The 21,806-nt window shown below is 41.8% G+C and overlaps 1 protein-coding gene across 8 annotated transcripts in view; it reads right to left on the reverse strand.

The window, feature by feature from the left end:
- Window positions 1-4,144: 4,144 nt before the first annotated feature.
- pcdh7b (protocadherin 7b) overlaps window positions 4,145-21,806 on the reverse strand; it is a 120,554-nt gene continuing 102,892 nt past the window's right edge. For 4 of the 8 annotated variants that reach the window (XM_039609644.1, XM_039609643.1, XM_039609645.1 and 1 more), the window contains one exon: window positions 4,145-8,639. In XM_039609644.1, coding sequence (XP_039465578.1) covers window positions 8,167-8,639 — 473 coding nt within the window. In that variant the 3' untranslated portion in view covers window positions 4,145-8,166. Of the gene's footprint in view, window positions 8,640-9,891; window positions 9,911-21,806 lie in introns of all 8 variants that reach the window. The other 4 variants (XM_039609648.1, XM_039609647.1, XM_039609646.1 and 1 more) reach the window with 3 other exon arrangements.

Below are 21,806 nucleotides of genomic sequence, written 5' to 3' on the forward strand. Positions count from 1 at the left end.
TAGTTATCTGAGCAATACTCTCACTCTTGTGTTTTAGCCTTGTCTTAGGCCCAGGGTAAAGACCCTGCAATAATAAATAGAATAAGTAGTACAGAACTTTGGTCACTGAAGTCCAAATCCATGTGTCTTTCTACAACTTTACAGAAATAGAAATATTGTAGTTAAAGGTTAAATACAGTCATTATGGGCATGAAAGTCATGGTATTTTTGGGCTTTTGATGGTTTCTTGGTACTGTCCTATATCCAGGATAGAATGATTAGACTGCAAACATCTTAATAAAACAAATGCAAAAGTTGGATTTTATTTCGGATTTTCTCTAATCTACACAGATTCCTGGCTTTCAAGCTTAGTCCACAGGATCATCAGCTCAAACAACTTAAGTACAAGTTTTTTTTTGATGTGTCACCACTTTGCCAAGGACTGGAAAAAGACTGAAATGGTCACCCTTAGATGAGAAGAAGTTAGTTAGCATATTCAGGAATAACCCAGGATCCAAGAAGGCTCAAGCCCTGCCATGAACTGGAAACTGCTGGAACACCAGTATCATTGTACACAGCAAAACCAGTTTTAATCGATTCTGGAGACAAGTTTTATGGTTAGGTGAGACAAAGATTGAGCTATTTGGCCACAATTACAAAGTTATCTTGGGAAGAGTAAAGGTGGGGCTTTCAAACTGTACCAACAGCAAAGCCTGGTGGTGGTAGCGTCATGATCTGGGGTTGTTTTGCTGTCTCTGATCCTGGTACATTGCACTAAGTGGATAGAATAATAAAATGAGTTTACCTCCAATTTCTTGAATTTCACCGAAAATCAACAACAACCCAGCTATGTCCAGAAATCTGGACACAACAGGACAGTGATCCATAGATCCAAACTGGCTTTGGAATGGATATATCAGACTAACATTAAGCTTCTGGAATGGCCATGCCAAAGGTCTGACCTCAGCCTTATTGAAAATTTATGAACTAAGCTTAAAAGCCGGGTCTGTGCCTGGAAACCAATACACTTAATTGAACTCTACCAATTCTGCCAAGAAGAGTAGTTAAATATCAAGCCAGAATTATGCCAGAATCTTGTTGATGGGCGCCAAAAGTGTTGAGTGGCCAATGTACAACTTCCTAATGGATATTTAACCAAGTATTAGGAGGCCTGTATGTATACTTTTGACCCTGTGTGGATTAAGCAGAATAAAATGTCAATAAAAATGGAAGTTGTACAATATACACCCTGGAAAAGAATAGTTTAAACAAATCTTTAAAGGCCCCAAATTACTGTAGTATAATGCTTAACATAATGTTTTGACACACTTCTATATTCTGTCCCTGCTTTGTAGGGATCTGTCCACATGTCGTCCATCTTTTCCCATCATCTCTGCTATGTCATTCTTCGAGTCTGAAATTTTTAAAATGAGCACAGCAAGTAAATAAACACTTGAAATTCACTTACTCCTTTAATATGCTTTGACAATGCAATGCAAGTACTAATTTCTGATTCAAGCAGTGAATGGAGGTAAATGGTAAACAGGCTGGTTCTTATGTAGTGCTTTTCTATTCCAGCTGAGCACTCAAAGCCCTTTATATAACTTGCCTCATTCACCCAGTCATACAAGCACTTTTTTTCTATGCTTTTCTACGTAAGTGCAACATTCAAACTCAGATGAATGTATCAGAGAGCAACTTGGGTGGGGTTAGTATCTTACCCAAGGATATTTGGCACGCAGACTGGAGCAGACAGGGATCAAACCACCAACCTTAAGATTAGTATGTGACCTCCTGAGCCACAGCCAACCCAAATAATGGTCAGGTTAGGACAGATCTTTTTATGTCAGAATTTGGCTGCTGCTCTGTACTGGTCCATCATAGCGATTGCACCATTAGTTTCAAAGCCTTGCAAATCAAGACTTTTATAGAACGATTTCAAAGGTAGCAGCTCCAGCGCACGACTTCAGCACTAAAAGTACTAAATGTTACAAATCTAAGTTTCTTGTGGATTGCTGATGTAGATTAAGTATCCATTTAGCACACACACCCAGTAGTAATATTTCCAAGATTTTCATGTTCAAATTACCTATTGGTGTCTGTTGGTGTACTGAAAAGCCATGCATGGATCAAGGTAGAAATAAAATAGGACTTGAGGCATCTCTACTATAGATAGATAGATAGATAGATAGATAGATATGCAAATTTAACACCAACAATGAGATAATCTGTGTCACATTTGACTGTATTGCTGCTGCCTCCTGCCATCCAGTGATGTCAGGCATTTTTGCACAATGTCTCTTGTTCTTATTTATAGTATTCATAATATTCAGTCACTGTTTTATTCATTAAAAATAAATCTCAAAACAATTCATTGGTATGCATTGCCTAAACATTAATTACATTCAGATTCATTCTAATTTGTCTTAATTTCCCCCTGTCTCAACAGAAAAATTAATACTACCCGCTGTTCATCCCATGCAAGGCAATTCAAATTTTTATTTTTTTGTCAGAGAGAACAAGAAAATGAGTGAGACAATTTGCATATCAACATGACTGAATCCTAGTATTTCTTAGAAGTGGCATCTTTTGAAGACAAACATGGAGAAAAAAATAATTGTCGCACATAAACAAAACTCCTCGGCTTTGTTGGAAGAACAGTTTTTCTCCTGTCCAATATTTTCAGGAATGATACGACACAACTCTACAGTCATGTTTTCATTGTATGTTCGCTTATGTCCCTATGACAGCTAAAGGGAGGGAAAAAAAACTTTCTCCACATTATTGAACTTTGGAGATGTAATTTTACACTACATTGTAGTTTTATATGAAGATGACATTAGCAGTTTGAGTGTGTAGGAGAGGCTGCAGCCGGCTGTTAATCAGAGCGTAGGGAAAGGATTAGAATGGATCTCTAATTACCTAGACTGTAATCGCCTCATATATCAACCCAGACACAAAGGCAAGATTGGAAACCTATACTAAAATATATATGAATATACTACTATTCATAGTGATGACTAATTCATGTTAATGAGATAAAGTTATGTAACTGGATTATAAAATATCAGTAACAGTAATCAGTTACAGCTACCGAGAAAAATTAAAATGTGAAACGTTACAATAAAAATATTGATACACTTATGTAAAATGAAACATTCATTGAATTGCCTTGAAACTTATTGCATTGCAGACTTTGATTGCAGATTCTATTGTTAGACAAGGACAAAAATGTTTTTCATGGCTGGAAATTCAGCAATAATTTACCCGTGAAAAATGAAAAGGGACCTGACATTACTGTGGAAATGCTCAATTTCAAAGATGTGAAAAGATGTTAATTTTATCCTACTCAGTCACGTGAACTTTTAAAAGTTCTTTATAAAGCAAAGTATATTTAATTACGAATTGATCAAACATAGAAAGTGTAATTATAATAAGAAGAGCTGCAAAGCTTATTATATTTCCTTTTTTTTTTATCGCATTTTTAATACCATATGGACATGAATAACAGACAAAGCTTCCAAACTGAATTCGATAAATTTATGTTATTTTTCTTTGGGAGGATGCAAATTTACAAGATCATGTTTAGAATTTTTAATAGAGCAAGCCTCAAAACTATTTTGTAATCCATTTAAAATGTTCTCATAAATTTAAGCTGCATGAATTTTGTTACAACTGGATCAAATGTGTAATGTAAGTGTTGCAAACAGAGTCAAACTAACAAAGATAACTAACAAATCATTACCTTATTCTGCAATAAACTTGAGCTCTGTGGAGTTAGTCATGTTAATGTTTTGGATGTCTTGTTTTGGATAAATAAATAAACATTTTTTTTTTAAAAAGATAGGTTCCGATAAGTAATTTGTTTACTTCATGGTCAAAACTAAAAATGTAAGTTTAGGAAAGCAAAACAAAACTGTAAGATACTTAGTATAGACAGATTATTAGACACTGCAACTGTTACTGTGTATGTATGTATGCAACAGTCTGCTAACACATTAGCAATAGCTACCTTTACAAGGTTACAATTCATCTAGCATTGGACAAAAAATAGTAATTGTAGAATTAACAGTAGTTTGAGCAATTAAATGATCAAAAGTTTTTAATTTTTTTAAACATACACATTAAAAAAATGGAATTAAAAACTCTTCAAAGACACTGGTTGTTTTACCATGTTATATTTTAATTTCTGCAGAGACAAAAATGACAAGCAATTTATTTACACAAACCTGTACAAAAGCAAATTAAATTATGTAAAATATCTCATAAATAGAAGTGGACTTGCGTTCAATACACTTTGCCATGTTCAGCTAAGCTGCGTGCATAGTGACTCATATTAAACGATGATAAATTTGTTCCTCGATTTCTATATCAACATCCAAGTCGCAGGACAAATAGTAATGGTTAATATTACAAATCTCATTACACATTGTGAATGCTATACGTATAGAACAGAGCACAGACTGAACACATACCTCAGGTAGCAACAAAGAGAATTTCAACATAAATCCCACCTGCTATTGTCCAGATTTTTGTACCGCTACCCCCAAATAAAAACAGTCTATCACCACTCAGAGATTATATGGTGTTGACTGCGCTTCTGCTTTCATTTCTGCTTCTTTTTCAGACACTTGCTCTACAGAGTCTTTGTTTTCATTTTATCTGATCTCGAAATGCAAGGCATCACCTTGCAACACCACAAACCCTGTACCGTGCTTATTTGTAGGACAGGGTTTCATCATCTGCTGATATGCATACACTGTAAATCTGTCTGTACGAGTGTTGTGTTGCATGGCACATCCTGAGGTGTGTGTTCTGTCAGCCACTCTACCTTGCAGCTTTTTCCCCCCACACTTCCACTCCTAGTAAACCGTCACATTAGCATTTTTATCTCTAGGCTCCCTCAACTCTGAGCAGTCAAATGTCTTCAAGCATTTTTTTTTTTTAATTTCTTTTTCCTGCTCTCTATCCCGCTAAGCTTCTAAAATCAGTCCTAGAGCTTGTTTCATGCACAAAGAAGGTTACTTGACCTCGGATGTCACACACGTACATGAGTGGAACACGACAAAAAAATCCATTATATCGTTATTATTTCTACCAACAAGCAACTTTTGAATGTACCCGCACTCATTCGGTAATGCACTAAGCTAGGAATGGATATTTCAACAAGGTAATTGAACCCAAAGAGCAATAGCCGTTTGACTATTAGACCTACAGGCTCACTGACATTTGACTGGTCGTCCTTCAACAAGCCTTTGACATCATGGGATTTCATCTAAGATATGCAAATGTATTTCAGTCCTTAAATGCCACCCCATCTATTTTTGTGAGCATGTCAACGTAATTGTTTATGCACCATTCCAAACCAACATTTAATCATACCGATTGGTATAAAAAGGCACAATTGCATATTTGCATTCACTCTAGTTTTTTTTTGTATGTTTCTTTTTTTTTCCCTTTTTTTTCTTTTTTTCAGAAGCACTCTAAATATACAAAGTGGCACCAGATAAAGAAAAAACACATAGTATACTGTAATGATCATTTTCACGGTTTTTGACTGTTATTGTGAAACAAATCATTCTGTGAGTTAAAAAAAAATCAAGTAAAAGAGGAGTATTTAAAAAAAAGCAATCAAAAGCTTAAGGTATAAAGTTGATGAAAAAGAAAACATATGAAAGATATGGGTTTTTGTTGTAGCGCGAGATGAAACAATAATGAAAATTAAGCATGAAAAATGTTCGGAGGGGGTAAAAAAAATCAACAGCATAGTCCAAATTGATGTACTAAGTTGTACTACGTAACTCGTGTTTTTAGGTATAACAAAAGCAAAAACGATGAATTTCTGTGTTTACAGGGATAACGTTTTTTTGTACATTTTGTTTTACAGTTTTTTTTTCTTCTTCCTTCTCAGTAAGTGAAGTAAGTTCCCATTAAACGTGCAGTAAAAAGTAAGTATTTATGTATACAGTTGATAAGTATAGGAGCACTTTCTTTCAAACAACGAGTAGTACTTACAGACTATAGATTACCGGAAATGCAAGAAAAAGCATCTCCGGTCAAACCAAAGGGGTTTTGCTAACATACAAAAAGTTCCATTGCATCTTTCGCTTTATTACAGTCATGAGATTTTGCACCTCTGTAGCTGCAAAGAAAAAAAAAAAGTCACTGGAGACAGGGAGGCACAACATCTCAACATTGTTATGTGTCTGTTTAACTGGTCATAAAGCATCAGCTCTGTGGGTGTAATGGATGTTTTGTTGAGACATCACATTCTTATCATTCAAACTCAAACCTTCATTTAAAAACAAGAATAGTTCTTCGTGTATTACAGCAAAGTTCTCTCCGTTTTGTGTCTGCGTGTTACAAAAAAAAGAAAAAAGGGAATGCTTCGTATTACTTGCGAAGCTTTTGGTTTTAACTGTGACACCAAATTTTTCAGCCTGTAATCCAAAACCCTTCAGGAATCTGCTCATTCAGAAGTTGCGTTTTGATTGTTCTCCATTGAGCTGATTCTTACATTCATGCCCAAAGAGCCTTCGCCGTGTACTAAGGGAAGCGACATGTACTACTGGTAGAACGGCTCTTAGACAGCCACTTGTGGGTTAATGTCACCTTGAAGGCTTGAGAAGAAGAGAAAGAGAAGTTGATGCTTGTTGGTCACATGTGCATTATGATATTTATTGCTCAGTCCTATCACACAACAACAACAACAACAAAAAAGAAAATAACAGTTTTTAGAAAAAGCTGTACTTGCAGCTGTTTTTAGGACCAACTAGGCCATGTGTATGCTTCCCCCCCCTCCCCCCAGCCTATTATTGGTGTACATCTACAGTGGCCTATACAAACACACTATATACTGCATATCTGGCCCGTACACACACACAGTTTCCATTGAACCTTGACAATTTTAATCTCATGCCACACACTGTGCTTACCCAGGATTTTCAGTGAGTCAGTATAGCAGTGCCACCGGCCTCAGTTAAATGAATCTGCCTTTTCTGTATGTGTGTGTCTGCATGTCTGTGTTTGAGAAAAACAGGGTAAGTATCACAACTTGGTATAAATACTAGCATCCCACTAAGGTGATCCGAAATGTACAATTGTGGACACACATGCTGCTCTAGCCAATGCGGTTGTAGACGATGGCTGTAAGATCTTGCATTTATTAGGAAGGTTCGGGTCTCAATCTCGCCAATCAAAGACAAAGAACGAGAGACTGAGGAAAGGTAGCGAGACAAAAGGGAATGAGAGCGGTTAGCGCTGTTGCTATGAGCTGATGTTTATGTACAATGAGTGACTCCTGTAAAGAGCGTGCACACTGGTAGGTTAGAGTCAGTCATCGAAAGTTTGTCATAGTCTATCAGTAGGGTTGTTGTCAAACCACGGGGGTTACTGCAGCAAACTGCATTGGCTCCCATTTCCATCCACGAATTCCCACATCGGGAGAGGAACGAGTATTTAAAGCTTAGTCTTTCCCCTCCTTATAAGATTCGAAAGCGGTTGACTTTTGGTCTGCAACGTTTATCACAAACAGTAAAGATGACAGAATCCGTGGTCCGTGTTACACCATGAGACCATGAATTTGTCCAGTATATTACTTCAGCCACAAAACATCAAGTCCAGACACTGTTCTTTGAAATTTTAAAAAAAGGGCATATCCAGACACACTGTAAAGTCAAAATAGTCTACATGTACAGCTTTGTTTCTAGAAAAAACACAAACAGAAAAAAACCGATGTGGTCTCTTTTGTATAGCGTCAACTTCAGGGAATGGGGCCCTTAATGAGAACAGGGGTTAATGCATGCATGCACTGTATATGTAAAATGAGCTGATTACTGTACAGACTGACTGTCAGGCAGCAGACTGTGTCCTAAGAGCCCGACTCGCCAGTAGAACAACCTCAGAGAAAGTTGAATCAGTGCCCTCAGCAGTTCTTCCTCCTCCTCCTTTCGTCCAGGTAATGGCCGGAATTAGCACTTTAAAAAAACGGTGACTATGTTTATATATCCACAGGGATTTTTCATTAAGAAGCTGTCGCAAAAAAGTCTTTGGAGAAAGTTTAGTCCTGCCTTGCACAGAACAAGGGTGGCTAAAAGCTTCTAAAGCTGTAATGGTGGTGGGTAAGCAGCTATGCTTATTGTTGTGTTTGAATGCCACACGTTGTGACACATGAGGAGCTCTTCCAGCTCACAGATACACCTCCCGTCGCGTCAGAGTACCACAGGTTGTGGGCTTGTACTCCCCAGTAGGTGCAAGGGGGATCTCCTCGGTGGGGTGGCCCAGCACCTCCTCCCCGGCTCCTGGCGAGCCATAGGGAGGCGATCCGAAGGCCTCATAGGAGGAGGAGGAGGAGGCCATCTTCTTGTTGAGCAGGTTGCGATTGCGGTCACCCATCATGTGAGCAGCGGTGGGGTCTCCGTTGGCCATGGCGGCCATGGCGAGGGTCTCTTGGCTGCCGGGCTGCTCGGCGCTGCTGCTGCCGCTGCCGTTGCCGCTCATGAAAGTGGAAAGCTTTGGTTGTTGGGGGGTGGTGGTTGACTTGGATGGCCGTCGCTCGGGCGACGTGCGCACAGGCATCCAGCAGGAGTCCGAGTGGCCATACTCGTCACATTCCCGGGTGCACTTGCCAGTCATGGCTACGTCAGGCAAGGGCCGGGAGTCTAGAAGAAGAAGAAGAGAAAGCCAAAAGTAAGTGACGCTGCTTGTTTTGCTAAAGTGGGCTATTTAATGATAAAACTAACGATGGTAATGACACACTCTCCTACCACTAAGTGTTTGTTTGTGGTATGTGTTACATGATTTGGCTGTCATGAATTCCTTCATTCGATGCGTGAATCTGTAACTTTTCCCTAATGAGGTCATCAACGCATCTCAATGTTAATGAAGAAGGTAGAAAACAATAGAAACTGGTCACGATGGTTGCCAGGCACCCACTTCCACAGCTAATCTGAGTTCCAATTTTTCATCCCTAGTGAGTCCAATAAGGCTTTTACGGAGAGAGGTTGTTCTCGTTTTCATGCAGAACCCATACCACATGACAGAAAAAAGTAAAACCAAAAAAACAGAGAAGACTCCACTGGTACGACAACAGCCCCAAACAAAAACAAAAAAAAAACTGTGGCGTGAATCAGAGTTGAAATAATGTCATGCTTCAAAACGCGCTTGTGCTGAGAGGGGAAGGGAGGAGAGGGGACCAGCGATGAAGATAGAAGAGAAGAGGTCAGTTTACACTTTTGGTGTGTTTAAAGACACACAATTAAGCCTGCTCTGTGTGGGAGTGTGCTTGTGTGTGCCTCTAATAATCGTGCGGCTGAGGATTTTTGGGAGAAGAGAGCACTGACAAGAGCCCGTTTTCTTATTTTGGTGATTGGCAGACGGCAATCATGCTCTGATCTAAGTAGCTTAATAGCTTTGCGTGGCTCAAGCGCTCTGATATCCTCTTAAATTCCGTAATAGGAGTCTTAACAAATTGCCTAGCAGGGCGCTGGCCTCAGATTAACCACGTCTACTGCATTATTGTAGAAAGCAAATTATGTGCTTACAGTGCTAAATCAGGACAACAGGTTGGACAGAAACCCTTCTGTCAATAGCTACTGTCAGACTCTGTGAAATATATTAACCCAAATGCAAAGCAGAGCTAATGAATTGGTTCAATATGAGACCAAAACCGTAAGGAAGGAAGAAAAGCAGGATCCCGAATGCTTAGACGCTACACAGTGCCAAAGGTAACACAAGTGCCGGTGTTATAGAGATGCTGTGTTAATGTCTTTTTATTCATGACCTGATGGAAAGTATGGAAACCCAAAAATCAAGCAAAAGCGAAGGTGAGTGCAAACCAAGCCAAGCATGCCTTTGCCTTTAAGAAAAACAACAACAGAAATGAAAAATAAAAGAGTTTGGACCATGGCTTACTTTTAATGCTCTTTTTCTCCTGTAAAAGACAAAAAAAAATTGAAATCAATCTTTATGCCTTTATGTCACGCATTTTATATATATATATATATATTATATGTACTGCATGAGAAACCTTGAGCAGCCTTCAAACTGTAACTAAAAGACACGCTGACAGCGGCACAAAAAAAGTTTTATGCAGAGCAGACACATGACTGAGGACAGAATGCAGCCGAGACAAGGACAGCAAAGAAAGGGGAGACAGATAACACAGAAATGAGGGTCTTCTAAAGTCCTGCTGATTTGGTTTTCAGCTCATCAAACAAATCACTTGTTCCACTATGAAATTTGCCTCTCAGCAAAGCATCTGATAGGACTTGAAGAGTGCCATTCCTACGCTCTCGGAAGCTTATCTTTGTTAAAAATCTGTTTGCGGTCTGTTTTCATGTCGGCGTCAACTGTGTAATGCTAGTCAATATATAGACAAAGCCTCAGGGGCGTAAGCGCCGCTCGGCAATAAGAAACCCAAATAACCAAATAAAACAAATCTTTGTTTTTTTCCATGTCTGAGGGCTCACAATACAAGTATCTGCGCCTAATGACTTGTAAACAGCTAAAGAAATTAGAAGAATGGCGTGGAAAATAAAGTGAAATAGATGCGAGCGCAATCACAGTTAACATGGCGGCTGATGTGCGATGTAAATGATAACCTTTGCTTCGGATCGGCACCGTGTTTTCTTCCTTCCTTCCTTCCTTTTCCCTGCCTCGCAGCTATCAAGGAGACAAGCAGACACCAAGTACTGATTGTCTCGCTCATTTACACATAGGATTGAGCCATTAAGCTACCCACAATGCACAGCAGCTCTCTCGGGGCCCGTTTCGTGGCCCTGCTCCTGAATGCTCATCCAACTGGATTCTCACCTCACTCACATTCAGGCAAACTACTCCACAAAAAAAACAACAAAAAAACAGCAGGGCAGGGACGACCACTCGCTACCTCCAGCTCTCGTGGGTAAGCAGTCAACCTTCGGCAGCACCGTCTCTGCCGCCCCGCGCAGTGAGATGCTGAGGTAGTTAGCCGGCGCTCAGTGTGTTGTGCACGCAGAAAGGAGGCTGATTTTCTAGCCGCGGTCCATTGACTCTGCAGGCTTGCTAAAAATGAAGACCTTTCCGACTGAGCTAATGAATTGGGCTGCTATATCAAAGCAAAAATACTTTTTTTCCCTTCTTCTTCTCTCTTTCTCCCTTCACGAGCGTGACCTCCCCCCGAGGTTGGACCATCAATATGAAACCACTTAAATCCATCTGTCCTTTAGCTTTGGACAAATAAGTGAGCCGGAGCCGGGTTCAGCCCAGAGTAGTTCCTCCACCTGCTGGCTGAGGCAGTGCTAAATTAAATCTAGCATCACGTTGTTTGTTTATCTTAGCAAGAAGAGAAAGAAACATTATTCCTTCATTTTCCCACTTATGAGCCCACGCTGGGCCGCTCGATTCCTGCTCACTCGAAATCTTAAGGATGTAAATCTGAACAATGAAAGCTGAAAAATAAAATAGTGTAATTATTGCCCGTTTGTTTCAATGGAGCGGGCGCGCTGTGTTGCTTTCCATACACACGCACGGGGCCCTTTCAAGAGCCAATTCAGAAATGAGGTCGTATAGACTATCTTCAAAGGAAAAGCCCTTGAGCCCACACAGCAGAGTCGCTGACTTTTTGTTACAATATTCGCAAACATCCTGCACACCCACGCTCGCTGACCACCATACGACACAATGCAAGTGGGTCAGATCTGGCGTGTTAAAAAAGCCTACTGCGACACTGAGAGCCAAACAAGGAGGCCTCTCCATCCTGGGTCACATCCCCAGGGCTCAGACCTTTTATTTTATTGTTTTTTTTTTGTATATGGGGATCCAGAACTAGAAAACAGTGGACAGTGTGGATGCCCGTCTCTACATGGCTGGAAGACAAGAACTTTCAGCCGAGCGGAGGCTGGTCTGCTAATAATGGCCCACGACGTAAGCCATTAGGCCTCTTTTACATTTGCTCAAAAGGAGGCTTCTGAAGGATGAAGGGAGGAGTGCCGATAATGACTCGGGGATTGACAAGAGCCAGAAGAGGAACAAAAGTCCTGAGATGCCTCTGTACAAGCGACGCTCTGAGATGTCAGCGCCCCATGCTGCGCGCACATTTTTAAGGGGTATAAAAAGAAGACCTCCTTCAGCTGTGCAAGAAAAAAAAAGAAGCAGGCTGAAAGTGGGCCAGCGGCTGCACCAATCGTCGAGCCGCGGCTTTTCTTAGCGGGCTTTAGTCAGCCACCCCTATCAGCTGACTAGCTTACACTTTGGGTATTTCAAAGAGCCTCCGCCGCTTGGGTACAGTAGCGATTTGACGCGGTGTCTTTAGCGCTTGCTAAGATGTTGCAGTGGTAGTAAAAAAAAAGAAAAAAAGAGAAAAAAAAACAGAGCGCCAGACTGTTAACGCTTCTGGGCATTTGCACACACTTTACAGATTAAAGTTTGTTCTGTTTTGTTTGTGTCAGAGTAGTGTATCGCGCGTTTTCACTACAGCGTGTCAGCGGGTTCATGTGATGGTCACTTTTTTTTTTTTTGCAACACTTTTTGAGGCTTTCTCATTTCTGGCCAGCAGATTCAACCCAAAAAGCCAAAGCGAGGGATGGAGGAAAAATGAGGAAAAAAAGAGGAAATAAAATAGAGATGATGCGCCTGCATGCATTTTTTCTTCTTTTCTCTTTGTATGTGTGTCTACTCTGTGTCTTTGACAGACATTGTACTTGTCTGGATAGCAGATAGGGGTCGGAGCGGAAAAAGGAGGCGAAGGGCATGAGGGAGAAGACGCAGACAGGGATGATGTAGAGAGCGAGGGACAGGCAGAAAGAGAATAAAGGAGAGCGATAGAGAGCGTGTGTGTTTGTGTGTGCTGAGTATAGCAGGGTCGGGGCATGGGAGAAGGAAAAACAGCAGACTGACTGGAGAAGACAGCATGGCTGCCTCTGGGCCGTCACAGGCCAAACACACTGCCAAAGAGAGCAGTTCAGAGGAGAAGAGAGTAGGGGAGACAAGGGGGAGATGAGGAAGAATTGAGGACATTAGCAAAGACAGGAAAGGGGGGAGATCGCAGGAGGATAAAGAAAGGGCAGAAGAATAAAACAGAATATGTGCTGTAGTGTAAATAGTTCCCGGTATGCCACTCCATGTCTGCTCTAGCAAGCGCACATTAACTCATCAATCCAAAGCCTTAATTTAGCCCGTTTCAAGCTTCAGATTATTCCTCTAAACAATGAGGTCCTGTGTGCAGCCAGATGCGAGGCGCCACTCACCTCTCTTCTAACTCAATCTAATGTGCTTCTGTCTCACTCTCCTTTATTAAGAAGGCAAAAAAAAGAAGGCTGTGACCTCCCAAATGCCATTTACACCCGTCCGCATGATTTCAATTTCTCGATTAAGACGAGAGATAAGAGAAAGATGTCAGGGCCTTGAAGAAGGTGTCTGTGTGTGAGAGCAGAGTCTAGCCTAGAAACGGACATGTGATTGCCCTGCAGCCCTGGTGAAAGGCCCTCCCTGTATCGACTTTTCTATTTTTGCAATCACGGCGCACAGTGACGGCGTACGTTGCCGGGTGTCGTTGGAGCAGCTTTTGGAAACGCTCTGGTGTCTGTGAGGAAAAATGCAAAAAAAAAAAGGGGGGGACAAATGTGAAGGGGTACGAAGAGACAAAAAAAAGTGGAACAAATGAGCCCGAGTTAGGGATCAAGCAAAAAAAAAAAGAAACAACACCAAAGAGAGCTAGCGTTCCCCCCACAGTTGCTCAGCAGTCGTCTTTCTTGTTTCCCTCTTTCTACTCGTTCGCGCCTCTAATAGGGTCCCGTTTAATTAGCTGAAAACTTGCCGACTAATTATGGCACAGAGCGAGTCTCTCTGTGTTTGGCGGTCTCACTTTTTTTTTTTTGCAGGGCCCCTGTGGCACTGCCTTGAAGCTGAGAGGTCCTCAGCATCAAAGACAGACGGGTAGACAGCCCTAGCAGCAGATATGCACACAGATCCAACCAAAGGTGGGTTAGAGGAGGAGGTTGGGGGGTAAAAGGGAGGAAATGGAGAGCAAAAAAAAAAAAGAAGGAAAGAAAGAAAGAGAAGAAAGAGGGAGAAGGGTCTAAAAGGAGAAAATAAGGTGAGGGAGGAAATGTTCCTGGGAGAGAGGAGCGGCGAGAAAAAGGAATAGGTGCTAAATTATTAACGCGGCGACGGCGAGTTCAGACAGAACAATATCCACAGGAAAAAGCGATATTTGTCTTTCTCTTGCTGAGATGTTTGCCAGACAATTAAGGAGGGATGGAAGATAAGCAGCGGCGCAGGGGAAAACGAGAACAAAAAGGGAAGTCCTGGGGAGTAATGACCTTTGAGAACCCGAGACGTGGTGTGCACCGCCGGCGGGAGCGGCATTAACATCAACAGCGGATACTTCTTTTTGTTTTTTTTTCTCGCCCCTCTCAGTGGCATCTAACCCCGCAGTTAAAATCTGGCAAGTGCTAGGCCGCTTGGATCGAAAGAGCATAAAATAACAAATTTCCCATCCTGTAATTACCGTTCTACAAATGACTATTAGTGTTATTAGTAGTGTTATTAGTACTTTTATGCAAATCAGGCTCTCTTCCTGAGCCTACTTGACCCAAATGTGCCCTTTTTCTTCATAACCGACATCTTTCTGCCTTAGCTGTGGTGCTCGTAGGCCGGTCGGAGGAACGCTGTTGAATGTGGCAGCAGGTGTATTCTGCACCTCCCTGAGCCTCTTGAAGTATTTACTCCCTGGGAAGGGCAACTAAAGGAATATTCTGGATCGCCCCCCGCCTCAACCCCACCAAAACCTTGCCTTGAGAGGTGCAAGACAAGCTGGAGGAAAACCTGACAGTAAGAGGAGAGACTGAGGGAGAGGAACATGAGCATAAAGCTCTGATCAGGTTTCGCAGTGAGCTGTGGCCTCCCTTTTCCTCATTTCCCTAGATACCTAACCTCTGTGGTGAACAATGTCGTAAACATTTGAAAAAATATACACACAAAGCCATCGAGAACTTATGGGAGGATCTTTTTCTAGGTCACCGTATAGACAGGTAGAAGATATCACCGCTTTCATTTCCATTTCACGTTTGCAGCCTGCAGCCTATACGCTAACAAGCACTACAATAAGGCTGCAAGTAGGCATTATGGGTATGATATGGACTGCTTTTCTCTTTCAGCAGGGTCAATACTCTTTCCGCAATAATGAATGTACTGCGGCTTGCTCCTGAGGTAATTAATTGAGGAGAGATTAACTAGCATAATTTCATTCTGGTGACGATCTCTCAGCCAATTATCAAATGCAGTCTCGCGCTCTCCCCCTACCCTCTGCACATGTCCTCCCTCCCTGGGTCTCTGCCTCTCTCGGCCCGTTTGAACACTCAGCACTCAAAGCCAAAGACCCCCATAAATAAAGCGTCCCGGCCTGTCACGCTCCCTCACTCATCTTGCGAGCACGCAGACTTGTGTGCAAGTGCACATACGAGCGCAGGCGAAGCCTCTTTGTACAGCAGGTGGTTGTCATGTTTGGCTGGGAGCATATTCACTCTCTCTCTCAGGTAAAAGCCACATGCATAAATGTAGACACAACAAACTGTGTCATCTGTGCACTTCTGACCCAACTATCTATAAGGAGAGCGACTGCAAGATGATGTGGCGAGGAGAGGAGGCGAGTGACTCATCCACGCTCCTAATAAGACTGATGATGCTGGCTTCCTGCCATTTACACACACACACACACACACACACACACACACTGAAGTCAACTGAAACAACTCAAAAAAGCTTCCAAGCTACGCCCAACAAACCCAGAATCTTACAACAAGGCGATTTTCTCATCAGGCTTTCATATTAGCATTGTAGCAGTTATAATCACCTTTACGAGCCGCGACTCAACACATTCTTATACGCAGTTTGTTTCCGCTTGAAAAACACCCAATTACAATATATAATAAAGTATTACCACCATTTTCCCCAGCATGCTACTCTGAGCTCACACAGAACACTCTGGAAGCCCCGTGTGAGGATTAGAATTAGCCGCTCTGCTATGGTGAACACATGCAGCACATGCTAGCAACCGATAAAACAACAACACGGCCGCGCTCGCACAGGCGCTGGCGATTTCTTTCCCGCCGTAGCAAACTTCACAGAAGCTTATGCCTAAGATGAGAAGACGAGCGCGCTACGTCACCTGACGGGGCGGACACAAGAACGCACATCGGTGTACAAAATGGCAAGGGCCCGCAAGGCAGCTGCGAGAGCGTTAGCGAGGGTTTAAATCAGTAAAAAATGTGTGTTTTCCTTCTGTTTTTTTTGTTGTTTACTATTCCTATAAATTATCCCCTCTCTCTCTCACTAACACACACACACACTCTCCATCCCAGCTGCCCCTTCTCTCTCTCTCTCTCTCTCTCTCTCTCTCCAGTCTTTAGAAAAAGAAGTGTCATTGCTTCCCCTCCACTGTTACTCTTATCGCACACTCCCAGACACACTCACACAATAGCCTGTTTTACACCATTAAATGGTTATTTGTCAAAATACAATTTCAATTAAATCCTCCCTAAAATAAAAAAAAGAGAAGAAGAAAAAAGAAAACTCTGTGATTTGTGCTTTTTTTTAGTGACTGTACTATTAAAAGAAAACATCTAAGTCATAGGATTTCATGGACGTACTGTAGGTCCACATGGAGAAAGAGCTACAAACTATAAGCAGGCTGCTGCTCAGAAGATGGGCACATTTGAGAAAAAAAAAATCTGATACGGTTTAAAAAGAACACATTTCATGTTCAGCGCACGTTCTTTAAGAGAAAGTACAATATCTTACCACGTGGCGAGGACGCGTGCACGTCAGCAGCATATCTGCATCAGAATTATTCATCCTGTTTGCTGGAAAGATTCGTCGTGACCCACATATCTCAGATTATGTTCATGCATTGCGTCATTTTTATTTAAAAAAATAAACGACCCTATTTGAAATAACAAAAGACCAAAAGAAAAAAAAAAAGCCCACATAAGTAATCTCCGCACGAAAACGTCTAAAACAAAGGCTCCACTTGTAATAAGTAGTTAGCAGCAGCAGGCGAGCTAGTTAGCTTGTGAGTCAGCCAAATAACACCTACTATCTACCATTCTTGTCATCCTGTGTGTGGTAATTAGCTCTCAGCTGCTAGCACATTCTAGGCCAGAGTGAGCCGGGCATGGTGAGTCACCACCTTAATGGAAAGCTAGTGGTGGAAATGTGGAGGGGGTAATTATGCTGACCTAAAGGGACAGGCTTTCAGTTTTTCACCATGTAGGCTCATAAACAGGCAAAGTGAGCTCCACTCCGGGGCAGGAAAGGCAAATTATCTGGGGCCTGTGTTTCCCAGAGGGATCTGTTTTCCGTGTTTCAGCAGGTCCTGAAAACATGATGGACTTTTGTGTTCTACCTGAAAAACTCTGAGGGGAAACAGAGCTGACCAGGTTCTGCTGATTTAAGGAGGATTAAAAGTTGGTTTTCGTTCTTTTTTCCTTTTTTTGGAAAGCCGAGCCTATTAGCGAGTGCAATTTTGAGCGGGCGGTGAATACGGTGCACGTTAAACTAATAGCAGATTCAAAATCTACTTTATAATAAAGGTTAGAAAACGATGTGATAATGATCTGATTGGTTGGGACACCTGTTGCTGTGTCCCATGGGATTTCGTTGTATGTCGTTTTGGCTACTTATCCTTTCCCTCTAGTTTGACTTTTTTTTAAAGATATGTGAATATGTAGTAATGCTACAAGACATAGTCTTACACTTTAATCACCTGGAAAACCAAACAACCGCTCAGACAGATTTTGGAGAATTTCCCCCGCAGAACAGGCAGAACACCTACTGGGAAGGTTAAAAAACAAACTGCAACAAATGGCTGTGCAGAGTGCAGCCCCTGATGAAAGTGCTAAAAGGATGTGCCAGTCAGCAAATAGGTTCTCCAGCACCTCTTTAATGTATCCTTGAGTCTGACCAGGGTGCCTCTGCTGTGCAAAACCTCCCGCGGTGTTTGAGTGTTCAAGAATGAAAGCGAAAGCTTCAGTGACAGCATTAAGGCCTCATCCTAGACTATGGCAGACATCTAGTGAAAAGGTCTTAATAAGCCACTTCTGCATACTGCTTATATGTACAAAACATATCCAGATGTACCGTGCACTGACAAAAAGTCACTTATTTCAACAGAAGAGCTCAGTGGGAATGGAGAGCTTTGATTTCTTGAGTGCCTTAAACACTCTCCAGCTACTCTTGCTCAGGCTGAAGCTCACAGCGATACAGCCTGATAACGCCAAGGTGTCCTGGATTATAGACTATCTCGCAGATAGGCCACAGTTTGTTCCCTTCTGGAGCAATATATTGGATTTGCTTCTGCAGTGAGGCACCGTGCTGTCACCTGCCTTATTCGCAATCTATCTTTTGACTTGAGACTCAACTGTGGGTCACACCACCTCCAGATTTTCACTGATGATTCCTCCATTATGGAGTGCATCCAGAGAAGAGGAGAGATGGTGGGGCTGGTTGACAGTCTGTATCTGTTGCATGTGAATATCTGTATGATACAAGAGACGAACAAAGAGTTTCGATCAGAGATGCCAAACATAAGGCCCGGGGGCCACAATCAGTCCAATAAAGACACCAATTGGGCCCCACTGGACAGCATTATTGGAAATTTTGGACTTTTAACTGTGTTCTTAAAATTTTTAACACCTTATCATTACTGATAAAGACCTCCCACTTGCCCATTCATGCTACACCAAAGTAATTAGGTGATGGAAAGCTAGTGGCACACTATCCATTGCACACATGGATGCACTTTTTGTAATTTTACCTGTTTTTTTCTTACAATTTAGGAGTCGAGCTGACAGATTTCTTTCATTAAGTACAGCAGCATTTCTATAACTTGTAGAAAACACTGAAGCTGCACTGCTTTTTCTTATATTAAGATATCTCAAGGATTACATGTGTAATTAGACTTCTTTAGACTGACAGAGATGGGGAGTTTCTGGCCCACTTTAGATCAAAGTGGGCTGTATGTGGCCCACGATGTAAAATGAGTTTGACATCACTGGTTAAGATGAATGAGGCACAGTGACACCTGTCGTCAGCACAGCATATGCCTGTGTGATATTTTTCTTTGTGACTTTCTTTCTCATTTGAAATGTAACATATATTACTGCAACGCACAGCTTGAAAGCAGCGTGTGCAGTACCCATGTCTTCTCCCTTGAGGTTTTGCATGTTGGAGCAAATTATTCAGGAGGAAGAAGCAAAGCGTCAATCCGGTGCTTTTGCGTCGCCAGCTGAGGGGAGTGTCAGTAACAGTGGCACACCACATTTTAAACTTTCATCACCACATGTCTTTTCAGCAATAAGTGCCACAGGGAGACAACAAGGTTCTTCTTAGTCATCGCTCAAAAGTTGCTTTCCGTCCCTGCATCTCCAAATCTAGACGTGAATGCATGTGACACGTTAACATTTGCACGCTTCACACTGGTGAACAAGAAAAGGCTCAGACCGGAAGTGAAGCGTGCTCTGGATTTAAGTTACTACCCATGCCCTGCCTTCAACTCACAATGCACACCCCTTTTAACGGGCCAGTTTAGCAATATAGAAACGCAGTGCCACAGCTGGAGCCATACATAGTGTATTATTTAAAGCACCAGGGGCCCAATTTGTCACTCTGGCGGGCTCATCACAGGCGAACATCCTTTATGAAATGCACTTTTCACGCTGCCTGTCAGAGGGATCAAAGCAGCCTTGGCTGTTTCTCCCTCTTCAGATTCTCTGCTCCGATTCCCACTGACAAAATGAGTCAATTTAAACCAAATGGATCCCCTATCAAAATAAAGAGAGTGCGTGAGATAGAAAGATAGCAAGAAAGACAATCATTTTGCAGGCAGATGAAGTACAGACAGGTGGGCAGCCACTAGTGAACATCTACAGCTGTTGGATGTGGGATAGAAACGCTATCATTACAGAAGGACGAAGGCAGTTTTTTCAGCTGAACTGAGTAAATGGTCACATATATTGCATGATAGAAACAGTTTAGCCTCTCAGCTCTTTCTGTGGAAAGCCACATTGCATACACTGACGTTAATACCACTAATGTAAATAATTACATTTTAACTGGCAGAAAGCCTTGGGATTTACATACCACCCAGCATGTTGAAGACCAAGCACAACCTCTCTAGGACAACGTGACACACAAATACCAAGAACACAACAAAGGTGCTGATGTTGACCTGCACTCCAAACTATCCAATCGAAGGCTCTTATCCAGTCAAGGATCGTGAGGTACTCACATTCACACTGTGTGCAATTTAGATTTAGAATCACCAGTCAACCTAACTCCAGGTACTCTGGACTGTGGGAAGAAGCCGGAGTACTCAGACAGATACGGGGAGAACACAGAAAGGTCTTCTTGATGTGTAGCATTAGTGCTAACCACCATGCTAACACGCTACACTAATAGCTTATATCTTAAAAATACATTCTAATATAATGCAACTCTAGCATAAGCTCAGGTAACTACAGAAAACTTTGAAGTTTGAATTCTGCCATTTTTATTAGGAAACAGTTGTAAGTGAAATAGAATGAATTTTAAATGTAAATGTGATGCAACTGTAAGCTGACATTTAGTTGAGGACATGGAAAAACCAGTGTTGCCAACTCCTCAGTAAGGAAAATCGCTATTGGCTGTCCTAAAAGTCGCTAGAAGTCGCTAAATGACATCATCGCCTAATTTGCATAATTGGTCATGCTAATGTAATTGTAACCTACGTTGTAGGAGAGAAAAATAACATCGTGGAAGAGACATAAAGTGAGCTAAAAACGTCCTAAATGCATTTAGAATTTATTTAGAACTACAAATTAAATTTCTTTTAGCAATTATGTGTTTTTTTAAATTTCACAATTCCAAGCCTGCACCTTTATCCGGGTTTGGACCGGCAAAAGTGACCCGAAATAGGCACTCTGGTGGAGTTACTGTGTGTTTGTGTGTGTTTATAAGTATTTTTAAACCTTGTGACCCACAAAACAACATAACAGTAAAGGAAGAACTGACTGGGTTATAGTCAGTGCGGGAGCAGCGGCTTTGCTCATGCGCGATTCATTTGCAGTTTGGACGCATAGGTGTGAACATCTCCTGCCCTGATAGCAGCTGGGGGAGGACTATCCTCCAACCGTGAGCGCTTTTGCACGAGCGAGGTGCCCATGGCAGCACCCGCTGCTTGTTGAGAGTAAGAGCGATACACTCTTTCACGTCAAAAAGTCGTCATAAATAAGTCTCCAATAACACCAGAAAAAGTCGCCAGATTTGTTGCTAGTCGCTTTTTAGAAAAAAAAGTCGCTAAGGGGGTCTGAAAACTCGCTAAATATAGCGACAAAGTCGCTAAGTTGGCAAAACAGGCTTTTAGCTACTATTGATAGCATAGCTCATGTTGCTTAAACCAGCCTTTTAAAGGGCTTTTACTTAACAGGTGTCCGACTAACAGTCTAAAGCGTCTCTTTTAAATGTTGCAATGATAAGTGGCTAGTTCAGTGGGCATTTGGTCACGGACAAAGGTGGGGAGCACTTCAGTGACTACACAGAGCCAGTTAACGCTCACATGATTTGAAAGCCCCCCCAAAAAGCAGGAGCAGAGTACTAACTTGACACTGATATGCAATTATTGAGAACTCCTGTTGATACTTTGTGCAAATATTACTGATTGAACCTTAAAGAGACACTTGAGAACCGCAAATTAATGCCAGAGAGTTCAAAAGCCTCGTGTTCACCTCAGCATTCTGTACTTTAATAGAGTATCATATGAGCCAAAAATAAAGTGACATTAAATGACACAGAGTCCATAACATGACTTCACT

Source organism: Oreochromis aureus, linkage group 3 (genome assembly GCF_013358895.1).
Source record: "Oreochromis aureus strain Israel breed Guangdong linkage group 3, ZZ_aureus, whole genome shotgun sequence".
In the NCBI taxonomy this organism is placed as follows: Eukaryota; Metazoa; Chordata; class Actinopteri; order Cichliformes; family Cichlidae; genus Oreochromis; species Oreochromis aureus.